At 39.2% G+C, this 13161-nt stretch overlaps 1 protein-coding gene across 3 annotated transcripts in view; it reads right to left on the bottom strand.

The window, feature by feature from the left end:
• CUL1 (cullin 1) overlaps nt 1–13161 on the bottom strand; it is an 86249-nt gene that overhangs the window by 25430 nt on the left and 47658 nt on the right. For all 3 annotated transcript variants that reach the window (XM_055421440.2, XM_055421439.2, XM_055421441.2), the window contains exons 3-7: nt 6799–6973; nt 4939–5106; nt 2158–2208; nt 1856–1946; nt 945–1108 (exon numbers count right to left, since the gene is read on the bottom strand). In XM_055421440.2, coding sequence (XP_055277415.1) covers nt 945–1108; nt 1856–1946; nt 2158–2208; nt 4939–5106; nt 6799–6973 — 649 coding nt within the window. The remainder of the gene's footprint in view (nt 1–944; nt 1109–1855; nt 1947–2157; nt 2209–4938; nt 5107–6798; nt 6974–13161) is intronic.

The following is a 13161-nucleotide window of genomic DNA, read 5'->3' as shown; positions in this document are numbered from 1 at the left end:
ACAGGGGAGCTGTTGCTCGCCTTGACTTTTGGTCTCAGCACATGGAGAAAGTGACTCTGCAGTGACTCTTCTCCAAGTGAACAGAGAATAAAGGGAAAAGCGCGTGTCAGACACACAGCCCCAGACCCCCTGGGAGTCTCCTTGCCCGTCTCGGTCAGGGGTTGGCAAACTATTGCCTAGGGGCAAAATTCTGCTGGAAGGAAACTTGTATTGGAACACGGTTTAGATGTTGCCATGGCTGCTTTTGTGCCACAATGCAGAGCTGAACAGTTGCAGACGAGACCACATATGCACAAGGTCTACAGTATTTACCATCTGGCCGTTCATGGAAAGTCTGCTGACCCCTGACTGAAGTCACTCCTCTGAGCTTAAATCTGGGACACCGGTATTTCCGAGAAGGGAAGTTAGAATAATTCCCGTAGAACTGCACTGTGACATGATTTAATGTAGAAGATTTATGATGCAGAGACCAATCCCCAATGTTCTCATCTAAGATTTTGATCCTGTTCTTTCGGAAGGACTTCTCTAATACACACTGGAAGGTTGTGTTAAATAGATTTTTAGGAGAGATCTCAGAAGCAAAAAAGTAAAAAGCTTAAAGTTTGCAGATAAAAATTTGTTTCTTAAATACTATTTTTTCATTGATGTAAGACCATGCCTGCCATTAGATACACACGTACATTCTAGGAGAGAGTGTTCAAACACGTATGTCATTCAGCTGTAAGTTACACCCTCCACACAGGAAGAACACGAGCCATGATCAAATTTACACAAGCTCCTTAGTGAACGGGGAGAAACCACTTGCACCTGCTACAAACACTACTGGTTAACAGTGCCCAAGAAATGACTTTGAAGGAAGCTGCATATACAAGAATAAAAAGAGTAATTTGTTTGAGCAGCGGTAACTTTTAACTTAAGCCTACTTTAAGTATTTTTAAGCTTACCTTTTTCATATATTCAGTAACCGGGTTCTGCTGCAAGAATTCGGTACTCTCTCTGGTATAAAATCTTTCTGTGTCAGCCAGAAACTGAGACTCAAAGGACTCTTTGTACACTGTCAGCGTAGGGCCCTTTGCAAAGGCGTCGTCTTCATTCAGTCCCAGCTCCACTGGAAGCAAACACAACTATGTTTCAACTGCCTCATTTTTGGTTATATTTGAAGGAACATATATTTTACTTTAGGTGGAGCTTTCAGTTTAAGTTATGCTTAAAAGGTAAGCATAAAATAGCAGAGAAAAAGGCAAATCTGTTATTTTCTGGTAGTTAAGTACATTTTGCATAAAAGAAAACAAATCCAAGACACACAAAAGCAAGTGATTCTGACCGACAGCCAGGCATGCTTCAAAGTTCTCATCAAGTTCATTAAAAGAACATCTTAATATTTCTAAAGCTTAAAAATAATAAGAATGCTTAATTTTAAACTTTCAAGAAATAGAACATTACTTAAGTTTTAAAACACTGTGTTACTTTATTGGCTTCTCAATGGCAGTTGTTCAAGATGACAGCAGATTTCTGGTTATCATTCAGCTCCACTAATGACACTCTAAGCATATATAAGTGCTTAGTCGTCAGTCTATACAGGTATATAGATTCAGTAAATCAATGTGAAACCAGAAAAGAAAATAATTCAAATGTCAAATGTCTAGTCCATCAAAATTTCCTTAAGGCACAAAGATAAACAATCTTGATAATGGGTAAAATCAAACATAATCCCACTGACATGAACAGAATTATGAGCACACTGATAAATGCTAACAATATTCTTGATAATACTATTGGAAAACAAACCTGGTGCGTCACTGTTATCACTGCCACTAACATCAAACTTTCGCTAAATTAAAGGGAAACTGCTTACCATAAGACTGTACAACTCCACTTATCAGTCTTGTATTGATAGTTTCACCATTTCTTTCTTTTTCAATAAGTTTTAAAACAGCATTTGTTACCTTTAGAACAGATAAAGGAAAGAGACATGTAGATTACAGACTATGGTATGCATCAGTATAAGTTACTATGTAGCTCTTAAAACATTTAAATCTGTCAAAGGCAAGATGAGAGGCACTCTGAGGATATTACAAAGGGGTGAGGAAGACAATGGCTAAGGTGTGACACCTGAGGGGTTTTAAAAGGAAAACACGGACGCACACAAGTAGGTACCTGTTTATTCAGTGGCCTGAAAAGACAGTCTCTCCAAGTCACCAACGCAAGCTGGATAAAAAGAAAAAGCAACAGTATTAAATGGCTGTACTTTTACTATGCTTTTTCAAAGATGTAGGAGACAGCCTGAATCCCAGATTATATGTATTAATATTTTTAATTATAAACTTGGTAAAAGTCATGATGAAATCAGAGAGCCATTCTCTTGAGTTAAAAAACTTCTTGTGTGCTCAACTGTATCTGACTCTTTGCGACCCCATGGACTGTACCCTGCCAGGCTCCTCTGTCTAAGAATCTTCCAGGTAAGAACACTGAAATGGGTTGCCACTTCCTACTCCAGAGGATCTTCCCGACCCGGGGGTCAAACCTGAGTCTCTTGTGTCTCCTGCATTGGCAGGTGGATTCTTTACCGCTGCACCACCTGGGAAACCTTTATTATACATAAAGTATTCAAATTTTACTTATGTGTGTGCATACGATGCATTTTTTAAAAAAGCTTTTGGAACTTCTCATAGAGGGTATGTCAGATGATTACTATAAAATGCTCGCCCCACTCAAAAGGGAAATATTAATTCATATAGGGCTTTTAAACTGTTCAGAGAGGTATTATTCAGTTAAATTCAAACTTAAGGGAATTTAATACTCAAAAACTGCTGAGAAACTTATATAAATGCTATCAGTCTTATTTTTTCCCAAATTTAACCACAGATAAAACTAGGTTTATACATACAGTTCTGAAAAGATTCTATGTAAATTTCATTTACAAAATGAAAAATTTCTACCAAAAAAAGGGCAGCATGAAAGCAGTATTTAAGAGAAAATAGCTTTAATAAGATATGAACAATGTATACCCAAGTCTTCTATTAGAATAAAAAGGTGATTTCAGAATTAGGAACTATTCTGTCAAAGAAGATGCTGGGAAGGGAAGAGTCTTAGTTTTTCAGGAGAAATGGGCCTGGGGGGCAGGGTTTGGGAGGTAACTCTCCAGGTGCGCACCCTCTACTCCGGCTCTCCAGGCCTCCTCGGTGCAGGAGGGAGGCAGGGGACATGCCTGCGCAGCCATGTCTTCTAGTGAAGACACTACCCCTTCAAAAATAACTTTTTCCAAACATTTTCCTAACTTGAGACAGCATAAAACAGATGTGATTTAACTCTGGACAACTGGTCGCTTTGAAGGAAGAAAGGCAAGATTAAGAGAGCAGGACCAAAGGTAAGCCAGAGGAAGTTCAGAGGGACAGAATCAGGGGGAAAGTCTTGCTGCATCCCTTCAATATGTGGATAATGAAGTTAATTTATGTCCTCTGGTTGACTTGAAAGGAAACTGACAACCTTCTGTAACTGAAGAGAAAGAAAAAATTATTAGGAAAAAAGGAAAAGTTTATAATTCATGACAAAGCATCCCATCTCTTGGAGATTCTGGAAAATGCAACGAGGGATCACCGTGTAAGAACCGTTGCACGTGTCATCTGGTTATTTGAACTGTGAATTCAACAGCCTCCTGGAAGAGCATGCAGAGGAAATGCTATTTCCAGACAGGGGTGTTGACTGGCCTTTGCTAAGAACTGTGGCTGCAGAGTGAGCTTCCAAACCAACTGCAGCACTTAAGGGTGTAGAAACTATGAATTTTGAAAGTTTAAAAAAAAAGCAGTCAAATTTTGAAAACAGTATACAGAAAGTTTAAAGACCATAATGATTTGTAGGAGCCCGTGACATTACTACAGGGCACACATATGGTGCTTTTGGTCAGGGGGAAATCGAAATCATGCTGATTCCCACAAACAATTTTCAGTCTCAAGAAGTTATTTTTAATGGAAAAGGTAAATTACATGAAGCTCAAATCAACACTAAACCTAGAAAGCTTTGTTAAAGCTACGTAACAAAATACTATCAAGAAGCAGTTAACAGTTCGGTATAGAAACAGAACTATACAAATGATAAAATTTGTTATGCATCTATGGTACATTATGTTTTTCTTTTAATTAAACTTGTAAAGCTACAAAGCACTGCTATTACTGCAGCATTCGTGGGTATGGAGATAATCTCATTATGCGACAGAACTGACATTTTAACACCATTCAAAAAAGGTACTGTCTGTGTATCCGAGCCCATTATGAACAGAAAGGCTGTTCTAGGGGGCTGAGTCCTCCCTTATTTGGTTCTCAAACTAGAACGGGCATCAGAACCACGTGGAGAGCCTGCTAACACGCTGGCCAGCCCCACCTCCACAGCAAGTCTCATTTGAGGCCCAGACATTTGCCTTTGTCTAAGTTCCCAGGTCACAATGATGCTGAGGGTTTGGGGACCACACTTTGAAAACCAATGGGCCATGGGAAAAGCTTCCTTGACTGAAGAAACACACTAATGGAGGTGTTTTAACAATTCAGACTTCGCCTCTTCAGAATTCATCTTCCTGGAGTCTTTTAAAAACCCATCCATTTTGAACTCGATGTCATTACTCCCTAAAGTGAGTGGGCAGAATGGAATTTCACATCACAGTCTGCTCCTGGAAGCACCTTCCCTGACCCCAAAAGGCCACGAGGGCTGACTACGGAGGCCTGAGTCCCGGGGAGGGTCAGTAAACGCAAGTGTGCAGGCAGTATTTCAGACCTTCCAAATACTCATCCTTCTCCTGTCTTGCCACAAAAGGGCCACTTTTTGATAAATTAAAATAAAGAAAATTAGCGCACTAGTCTGAAAGCTGCTAGCTGCTCAGATCCCTTGCTGGAAAGGAAACATCTCCAAGAACAACACACGTCTGAAAGGTGTGTGGTCAAATCTTACAGAATAGATTTCATAGATTCCCTTCCGTCCTTCGTCACATTCGCGGCGAACCCAATGTCTATTGAGGTAGGCACAGATCCCATTCAGCACTTTGCTTGAAAACCGGTAGTCTTCCCACTGCTGAGTGTAGAACTTCAGGACACTCTCATCCATCAAATCTTCTCCGTCCTAGAAAAAAGGCAACTACAGCTTTAAGATGACTAATTTGTCACGAGAATTAAAGATAAGAGTTCACTGAAACAAATCTATTGCATTAAGATACATTGATGCTTGTGGTTTTAGATAGACAGGTTCTTTAAAGTATTCTGTATACAAAACATACTCATTTACTACAAATTCTCATAAGAATGTAGCTCATGAGGATTAGACTACAGAGAATTTTAACAAAAATTCTTTCATCTCAAACTGGAACTTTTTTCATAGTATTAAATATGCATATACGTTTGTAAAAGACTGAACTTTTAGAATATGAGGGTAATTCTTCTATATTAACAAATAGGGATAGGTTAAGGAAATCTCTTATTTTTTGATAATTTCTGTTAAAATAATTAAGACATCTGATTAACAATTTAGATCATGGGGCCAGTACTATTCCATTTTTTAATGTCTCCTTTCTTCATTAAATTTACTTAAAATTTATAAAAATTACTTTTACTGAAATTTCTACAACTTTAATCACAGATTTTTATTCAAAGGAAACTTGAAATTTTTTCTTAGGTATTAATGACATCTATAAATGACATCTTACCCTTTAAAAATGGGGCAGGGGCATTAAACTGCAATTATCATTAAAATGTGCTGCAGGAGAAGAGAAATCCAGGGAGCCTGGGGGCACTGGTGGTGGTCAGCCCCTCCATGAACTCGGGGCCTGGGGCGGCCCTGAACTTCTCAGCCTCAGGCCCTCCAACTGGCAGAATAAAAAGCTACAGAACAAAGCTCCAGAAACACACGGGTGCACAAAGGACCCAACAAGCTGCGTGGAAACCTGACCATATCTTGATACAACCAAATCTGTGTTCATTTAGATTTAAATAACAAGGGATGAACCCGAACACGTAAAGCTAAGCTCTTCTGGATGATACCAGATGACCTTTTTTAAAAATTCAAAAAAAAAATATATTGCTGACGGCAGGCCTATCAACACCTTTCACAACAAAACACACTGTTCATCACTTCGATACTAAAGAATAATGAATCCCAGTGTTCACTTTACAAAGTGTTGCGAGTCAGAGCCAGGAGGACACAGTGGCCTCATCAAGACTGCTTGGGAACGTGAAAAAGATACTGTCTTGGTCACGACTGTGCTCACCCAACTCTGCTCTGTTAAATGATGTTAAAGTTTCCAGTTACCGTGCAAAATATATTAAGAAAAACAAATCTGGAGCATGCTGGAGTTTTTGGTCATCATTTGTGTAAATCAAAAATCTCTATACACACGTGTGCGCAACACGTTGGAAAAATGTGATTCCCAGAGGCTGGATAACCTTAGTTATTCATACACTTAATACAGAATATTACCATGGGTTCAAAATACACATAGGTAACTTGAATTCATAATTATATGCTTTAAATTAATAGGTTCATCGCTTTCTAACCACCAAACACCAAATGGTTAGAAATTTAAGGAAAGTACTACCACAGGGAAAGGTATCAGAAACTTCTAATCTAACAAGTCAACAGAATATGGCTTAGGAAGCGCTCATCTTCATAATGAGCAAATGACCTAAGAGCAGCACCTCTCCAGGCCCGGACACATCAGTGCCAAGAACAATGAAAAATTCACTCACAATCATTATTTCACTACTGTTTATCTTTTCACATTCCATTATAAATGTTCAGTATAAATGTGAAACATCTTACCTTCAGAAGATTCGTCAAGTAATTCTTCAGGAATTCTTTAAGCCGTTTGTACAACTCCAAGCCCACAAACTGAGCTCCACCCGGCGTCTGCCCCTTTTTCGATTTAGAAGGAGCGACACCGGCCCCCCGAGCCTGGTTGGACTGGTGAACGCTCGTGCAGTAGTTATACACGTGGCTTGGAGAAGAGTCAAGGAAACCAACCTGCAGCACCAATGTCAACAGTCATCCATACGGACACAGCTTCTTACAAGACACTGCAGTGTCAGTGTTCCCAAATTATCAACAGAAACCTGTTAAAACCAGAGTACGGATCCCATTTATACACCAGTCAAGTGACGAGTCAGCCAGCTATGAGGACGGAAGTCTCTGGGGGAAGTCACCCAGAGAATTCTGGACCTTCCAGATCATCAAATGCCACTACCTTGTGGGAAACTGTCCCCAGAGGGGATAAGAAGGTAAGAAAAGTGGCAAATGGTACAGAGAGAAAGTTGCAAGTGAAAAAAAAAAAAAGCAATTATCTACTTCAGGAAAAACAAAAAGCTATGACCATAGTCTATTATGATGCTTAAGCTATGAATATTTCCAGAAGTATATGTTACAAACATAAAAGTATCCAAAACCTTTAAAATGATTTCTAAGTGGATTTAACCAAACTACATGGCAAATAGATGGGGAAACAATGGAAACAGTGACAGACTTCATTTTGGGGGGTTCCAAAATCACTGCAGATGGTGACTGCAGCCATGAAATTAAAAGACGCTTGCTCCTTGGAAGAAAGGCCATGACCAACCTAGACAACATATTAAAAAATAGAGACGTGACTTTGCCAACAAAGGTCCTTCTAGTCCAAGTTATTGTTTTTCCAGTAGTCATGTATGGATGCGAGAGCTGAGAGCCAAATAATTGATGCTTTTGAACTGTGGTGTTGGAGAAGACTCTTGAGTCCCTTGGACTGCAAGGAGATCAAACCACTCAATCCTAAAGGAAATCAACCCTGAATATTCATTGGAAGGACTAAAGCTGAAGCTGAAACTGCAGTACTTTGGTGTGAAAAATTAACTCACTGGAAAAGACCCTGATGTTGGGAAAGACTGAAGGCAGGAGGAGAAGGGGACGACAGAGGATGAGATGGTTGGATGGCATCACCAACTAGGACATAAGTTTGAGCAAGCTCCGGCAGTTGTTGATGGACAGGGAAGCCTGGTGTGCTACAGTCCACGGGGTTGCAAAGAGTCAGATATGACTGAGCGACTGAAATGAATGACACTCTGAAAATGAAAAATATTTAATAAAAAGCAGAAAACACAGCAGCTCAGGAGATGGAGTCCTCTATCACAGCTGAGAGTCAGGGATGCCTGAGGCTGACCACGCACTGTGGACGAGCTGCTTTGTGATGGCCTCTACTACTGTCTCAGGTCGGCTGCATGTACTCTGTATATGTTAGACGAGCTGCTTTGTGATGGCCTCTACTACTGTCTCAGGTCGGCTGCGTGTACTTTGTGTATGTCAGTCGCTAAGCTGTGCCTGACTCTGTGACCCCAGGCACTGTACCCTACCAGGCTCCTCTGCGCGTGGGACTACCTTGGATAAAATTAAGACACCAATACTCATTCAGACAGAAAATCCATGAAACCAAATATTCTGGTGTGTTTAAGAACTTACTATATGAAGATTATTTCAAGTCAGTGGATAAAGATTATTGAATAAATGGCATTATAGCAAGGGGTGATTTAAAAATTTCATATTCCAAAATATATTACAAATTAAGAATTAAAATATACAAACAGAAGCCATAAAACAAAACAAATACACACAAATATTTTCTTGATGGAGAAGGCCTTTCTAAGCAAAATCCTATAAACACTTCATCTGAAATTCTGAAACCATTTTAGTAATAACTATCTTAAACTTACTATTTTTAATAAATTAAGGTAAATTAAAACAAGGTGAAAAAAATTCATCTCTAAAAAAACATAAGAATTCCAACTGAAAATCCAAAGGCTAGAAAGAAGCATGTGTTAGTAGTTTAGGGGCCAAAAACCTAAGAAATGCCTCAATCTCAATGGTAATCAAAGAAAGTGAAGTGCAAGTGTTAGTTGCTAAGCCGTTTCCGACTCTTCGCGACCCCATGGACCAAAACCTGCCAGGCTCCTCTGTCCATGGGATTCTCCAGGCAAGAATACTAGAGTGGGCTGCACGCCCTCCTCCAGGGGAACTATGTCATAAAACACTAAGTCATTTGATTAAATATTTCAAATAGAGAATCACAGGTTATAACATACAACCAGCTGTCTCAAACTCACGACCCAGTGTGCACAAATCTGTGTGCCCACACTTGTGTCACTCATTCCATCCGAATCCGCATTGACTTTTTGTTTAAGTGGAACAGAGTGTAACTGACACACGCTTCTCCCCAATCCCACGCCTCCTCCCCCTCCATAAGGGCAAATGTCTATGAACGTTTAGCATTGCTATGAACGGTTCACACTTCACCATGTAACAACAGGGCTTCCCTGGTGGCTCAGACAGTAAAGAAACCACCTGCAATGTGGGAGACCTGGGTTCAATCCCTGGGTCGGGAAGATCCCCTGGAGATGGGAATGGCAATCCACTCCAGTATTCTTGCCTGGGGAATCCCACGGACAGAGGAGCCTGGTGGGTACAGTCTATGGGGTCACAAAGAGCTGGACAGGACTGAGCGAGTTTCATTTAACTAAACATGTAAGGGTACCTGCAATTATTTTACACGCTTTCAAATTTTACGTTACGAAAAATTATAACGAATCGTACACTTGGTTCTGCCATTTCTGACAACATAGTTTCAGCTAGTGGTGCAGTGGTAAAGACTCCACCTGCCAATGCAGGAGATGCAAGAGAGGCAGGCTGGATCCCTGGGGTCAGGCAACCCACTCCAGTATTCTTGTCTGGAGAATCCCATGGACAGAGGAGCCTGGTGGGCTAGAGTCCACGGGGATGCGAAGAGTGGGACATGACTGAGCACACACACGACCAGTATAGATTTAAAGTAACTCAATCCCTTCTGCTGTTGCTAGACTCTTGATGATGATCTTTCGGCAGTTTCCAATTTTTGCCATGATTTTACTGTATTTTCTTTTAAATCTGATTTTTCACATGGTCCCTAATCCACCTTGAGTAAAACTGTATCCAAAATGAGGAAGAAAAGTGAGCGTACATTTCCCTGCATAGATAACAGTTCAGAAACTACATTCTAAATGGTCTTTCATTTCTTGACCATACGTATTGCTATTTCTAGAAAACTGTCCATTTCAAAAGAGGTTAAGTATACTGCCCAGTTCAGTCTTCTTTTAAAAAAAATGCCTATTTAATGGTCCCCCTTTTAAAATATTCTCAATTCTGCCAGAGGCTTGTCCACTCTTTTTAAGGAACCAGTTTAAAATGTATTAATTTTCATCACTGTATTTATATTTCTATTCCTTTAAATTTACTTCTTCCTTTACATTTGCTTTCTATAAATCCTTGTTTGGCTGAGTAGCTTTGTCATTTTTCCTCTTCATTCTTTTCAATATAAGCAGTAGATTTTCCGCTCTTCACCCCTCTGGCTGTATCACCTAATACTGGTATTTTCCTTAATCAGTTTTATTATTTATTTTTTTTCCATTACTACTTATCTTGACAGAGTTTAGAATTTAGATTTCAACAGTATTTATTTTTTAACCTAAAAAAAAAAAAAAACACCCAAACTTAATTTCATGCTAAAATTAATCAGAGAATGTTACCTTTTGGGTGGTTTCTTTAAAATATGATGAGACTTATAGGTGAATACATGATGATTTTCTTTACATATGCTTGAGAAAATGTCCACCCTCTAACTTGGACACAACAGCTTGTTAGAGCAAGCTGGTCAGTTTTGTTTTTCAAACCGTCTATATTGTCAATGACTTGTCTGTTTATTAACTACTGAGAAAATTTTATTGAAATCCCTCTATTCAGTTATGGACTTGCCAATTAAGTCTCATAATTCTCTAAAATATCTGTCATATGTTTTGAGGTCCTGTTAATAAGCATACAAAATTGGAATTATATTTCTGGTGACTTGTTCTTTTTTATCATTAGGAAGTAGCTGCGTTTATTCTTAACAACAGGGTCTTAAAAATCTATCATATCTGATGTTAATATGGGTTTTCCTATATTTTGCTTAGAATTTCTCTCAAGTACCTGTAGTCCACCTCTTTATTTTCAACTTTTATGTATCTATGTTTTGGTTTATCTACTGTAAATCACCACAGTAAAATTTACCTTTAAAAAAGAAACTGTTTCAGTTTCACTTCAGTTCAGTCCAGTCACCCAGTCGTGTCTGACTCTTTGCGACCCCATGAACTGCAGCACGCCAGGCCTCCCTGTCCATCACCAACTCCCGGAGTTTACCCAAAGTCATGTCCATTGAGTCGGTGATGCTATCCAACCATCTCATCCTCTGTCGTCCCCTTCTCCTCCTGCCCTCAATCTTTCCCAGCATCAGAGTCTTTTCAAATGAGTCAGCTCTCTGCATCAGGTGGCCAAAGTACTGGAGTTTCAGCTTCAACATCAGTCCCTCCAATGAACACCCAGGACTTGGTTTGAGGCTTACACTGTTTTTATACTGATATATGGATTAATTTCTACCATCTTATCTAGCATTTTTTATTTTCATTATTTTTCTATGTGCTCCTCGTTTTCTCCCCTTTCCCCTTGTACTGGATCACCAGCTTCTTTATTCAACAGAAGTTCTTTTATTATGTTGGAGTTACACATCATATCCATGTGCTTTTGAGAGTACCTTAAAATCTGACATGCATAGTATTTTGCTTTCACAAATTCTGGTAAATTTTGGGGTTATTTCCTCTTCAAACATTTCTGAGCAAAGTTCAATTTTCTCCTGGAGGTTTCACAACTACATGTATGTTGACCATTTTAATTTCAGCTCCATATCTCTCAATTTATGTCCGTGACACCCATCACTTTATCTTTGCTCAAACTTTTCTAATTTTTCTTGATCTACCTATCACGTTGGGTTAAAAGTGATTCTCTTTCAACAATGAAAAAAATCTATCTGTAATAACTTTATTTTACATTTGCAGAAGGTCCCTACTTCTTTAAAATGATGTCTTATTTCCATAGTGTTTTGTCCCTTTATATTCTGGACTCTTTCATCACTAATTGTTTTCAATACACTTAGAAGTGCTCTCTAAAGGCCCTTCTGTTGGTAGTTCTTGGGGCTCTAGTTCTGCTGTTTGGTCTATATGTTGACTTGTTCACATGGACAAAGACTCTCACTTAAACTTTTTTTTAACTCCCTTTCACATTTTACCTAGCACCCAGTTCTAGGTGTTTGGTTCCAGGGAACTTTTTAGGTTACCTAGATCAGCCTGATCTCTATTTCTTGGCAATATATCAATCTCTAGCTATTAGATTAACAAAGGTCTTAAAAACACTCTTAAAAACAGTCAAGCAAGTGCAGGAACAGGGAGTATCTATTCACTGGGGTCAGAGCTCATACTGCCACATATTTTTCTGGACTAAAATGTGTAAATATTCAATAATCTTCAAGTGCATTCTTTTTGATACAGTAATTATCCTCACAAGCATTTACTGTACAGAAATTATCATGGAAGTATACAATTACTTTAGTTAGCAAACTATGACAGCAATGTTGAAGATGGTAAAAAAAAAAACCTTATAACAACCTATTTGTCAAATACAAAGAATTAGTTACATATATTGTTGGATCCTGAGGATATAATATGCAGCTGTTTTTAACCCTGTCACAGGATACAGAATGGTTATAAAAACGGTAATATATGTACCAAATTCACATATTTGGAGTCAAATCCAAGACTCCACTCATGATATGCATCATATTAAGTAACACTAGGAAAATACTGCCAATTATAATCTGACACAATGCATTCTTAGGTGGAATTTTTATATTCACTAACTGAAAGATCAGTGGTTTAGATGTAAAACGATGTATCACAACATTCTTATAAGCAAATAAAGGAAAGTTAGATAAACTGGCTGTCTCATTCTTATAGGCTGTACACAGCCTCACTCCTCCGGACCTGTGTGCCCTGAAGGCGATGCGTGTTTCCCACACAACGCCCTCCTCTGGACACCGAGAGTGACAGCCCCAGGAGAGCCGTCCAGAGCCCCACACCGGCTTTTCCTCCAAATCTGCTCTCATCCGTTTTGTAAGTTTGGAACCTGAGCTTACTTGATATTAAAAGGGTTTTTTCTTTTGGGGCAGATTCTTCCCATGGTCCTTAATGGTTTGCAGACTAAGAACAGGGCGGGAGTAGGGACTCAGGGGAGGGGGTGAAGCCTGCAGAGAAAGCAGGCAGTGAC

Source organism: Moschus berezovskii, chromosome 3 (genome assembly GCF_049115385.1).
Source record: "Moschus berezovskii isolate FMDL1 chromosome 3, NW_MosBer_1.0, whole genome shotgun sequence".
NCBI lineage: Eukaryota > Metazoa > Chordata > Mammalia > Artiodactyla > Moschidae > Moschus > Moschus berezovskii.
The sequence above is the reverse complement of the archived record's forward strand: the minus strand, read 5'-3'. Positions and strand labels throughout refer to the sequence as shown.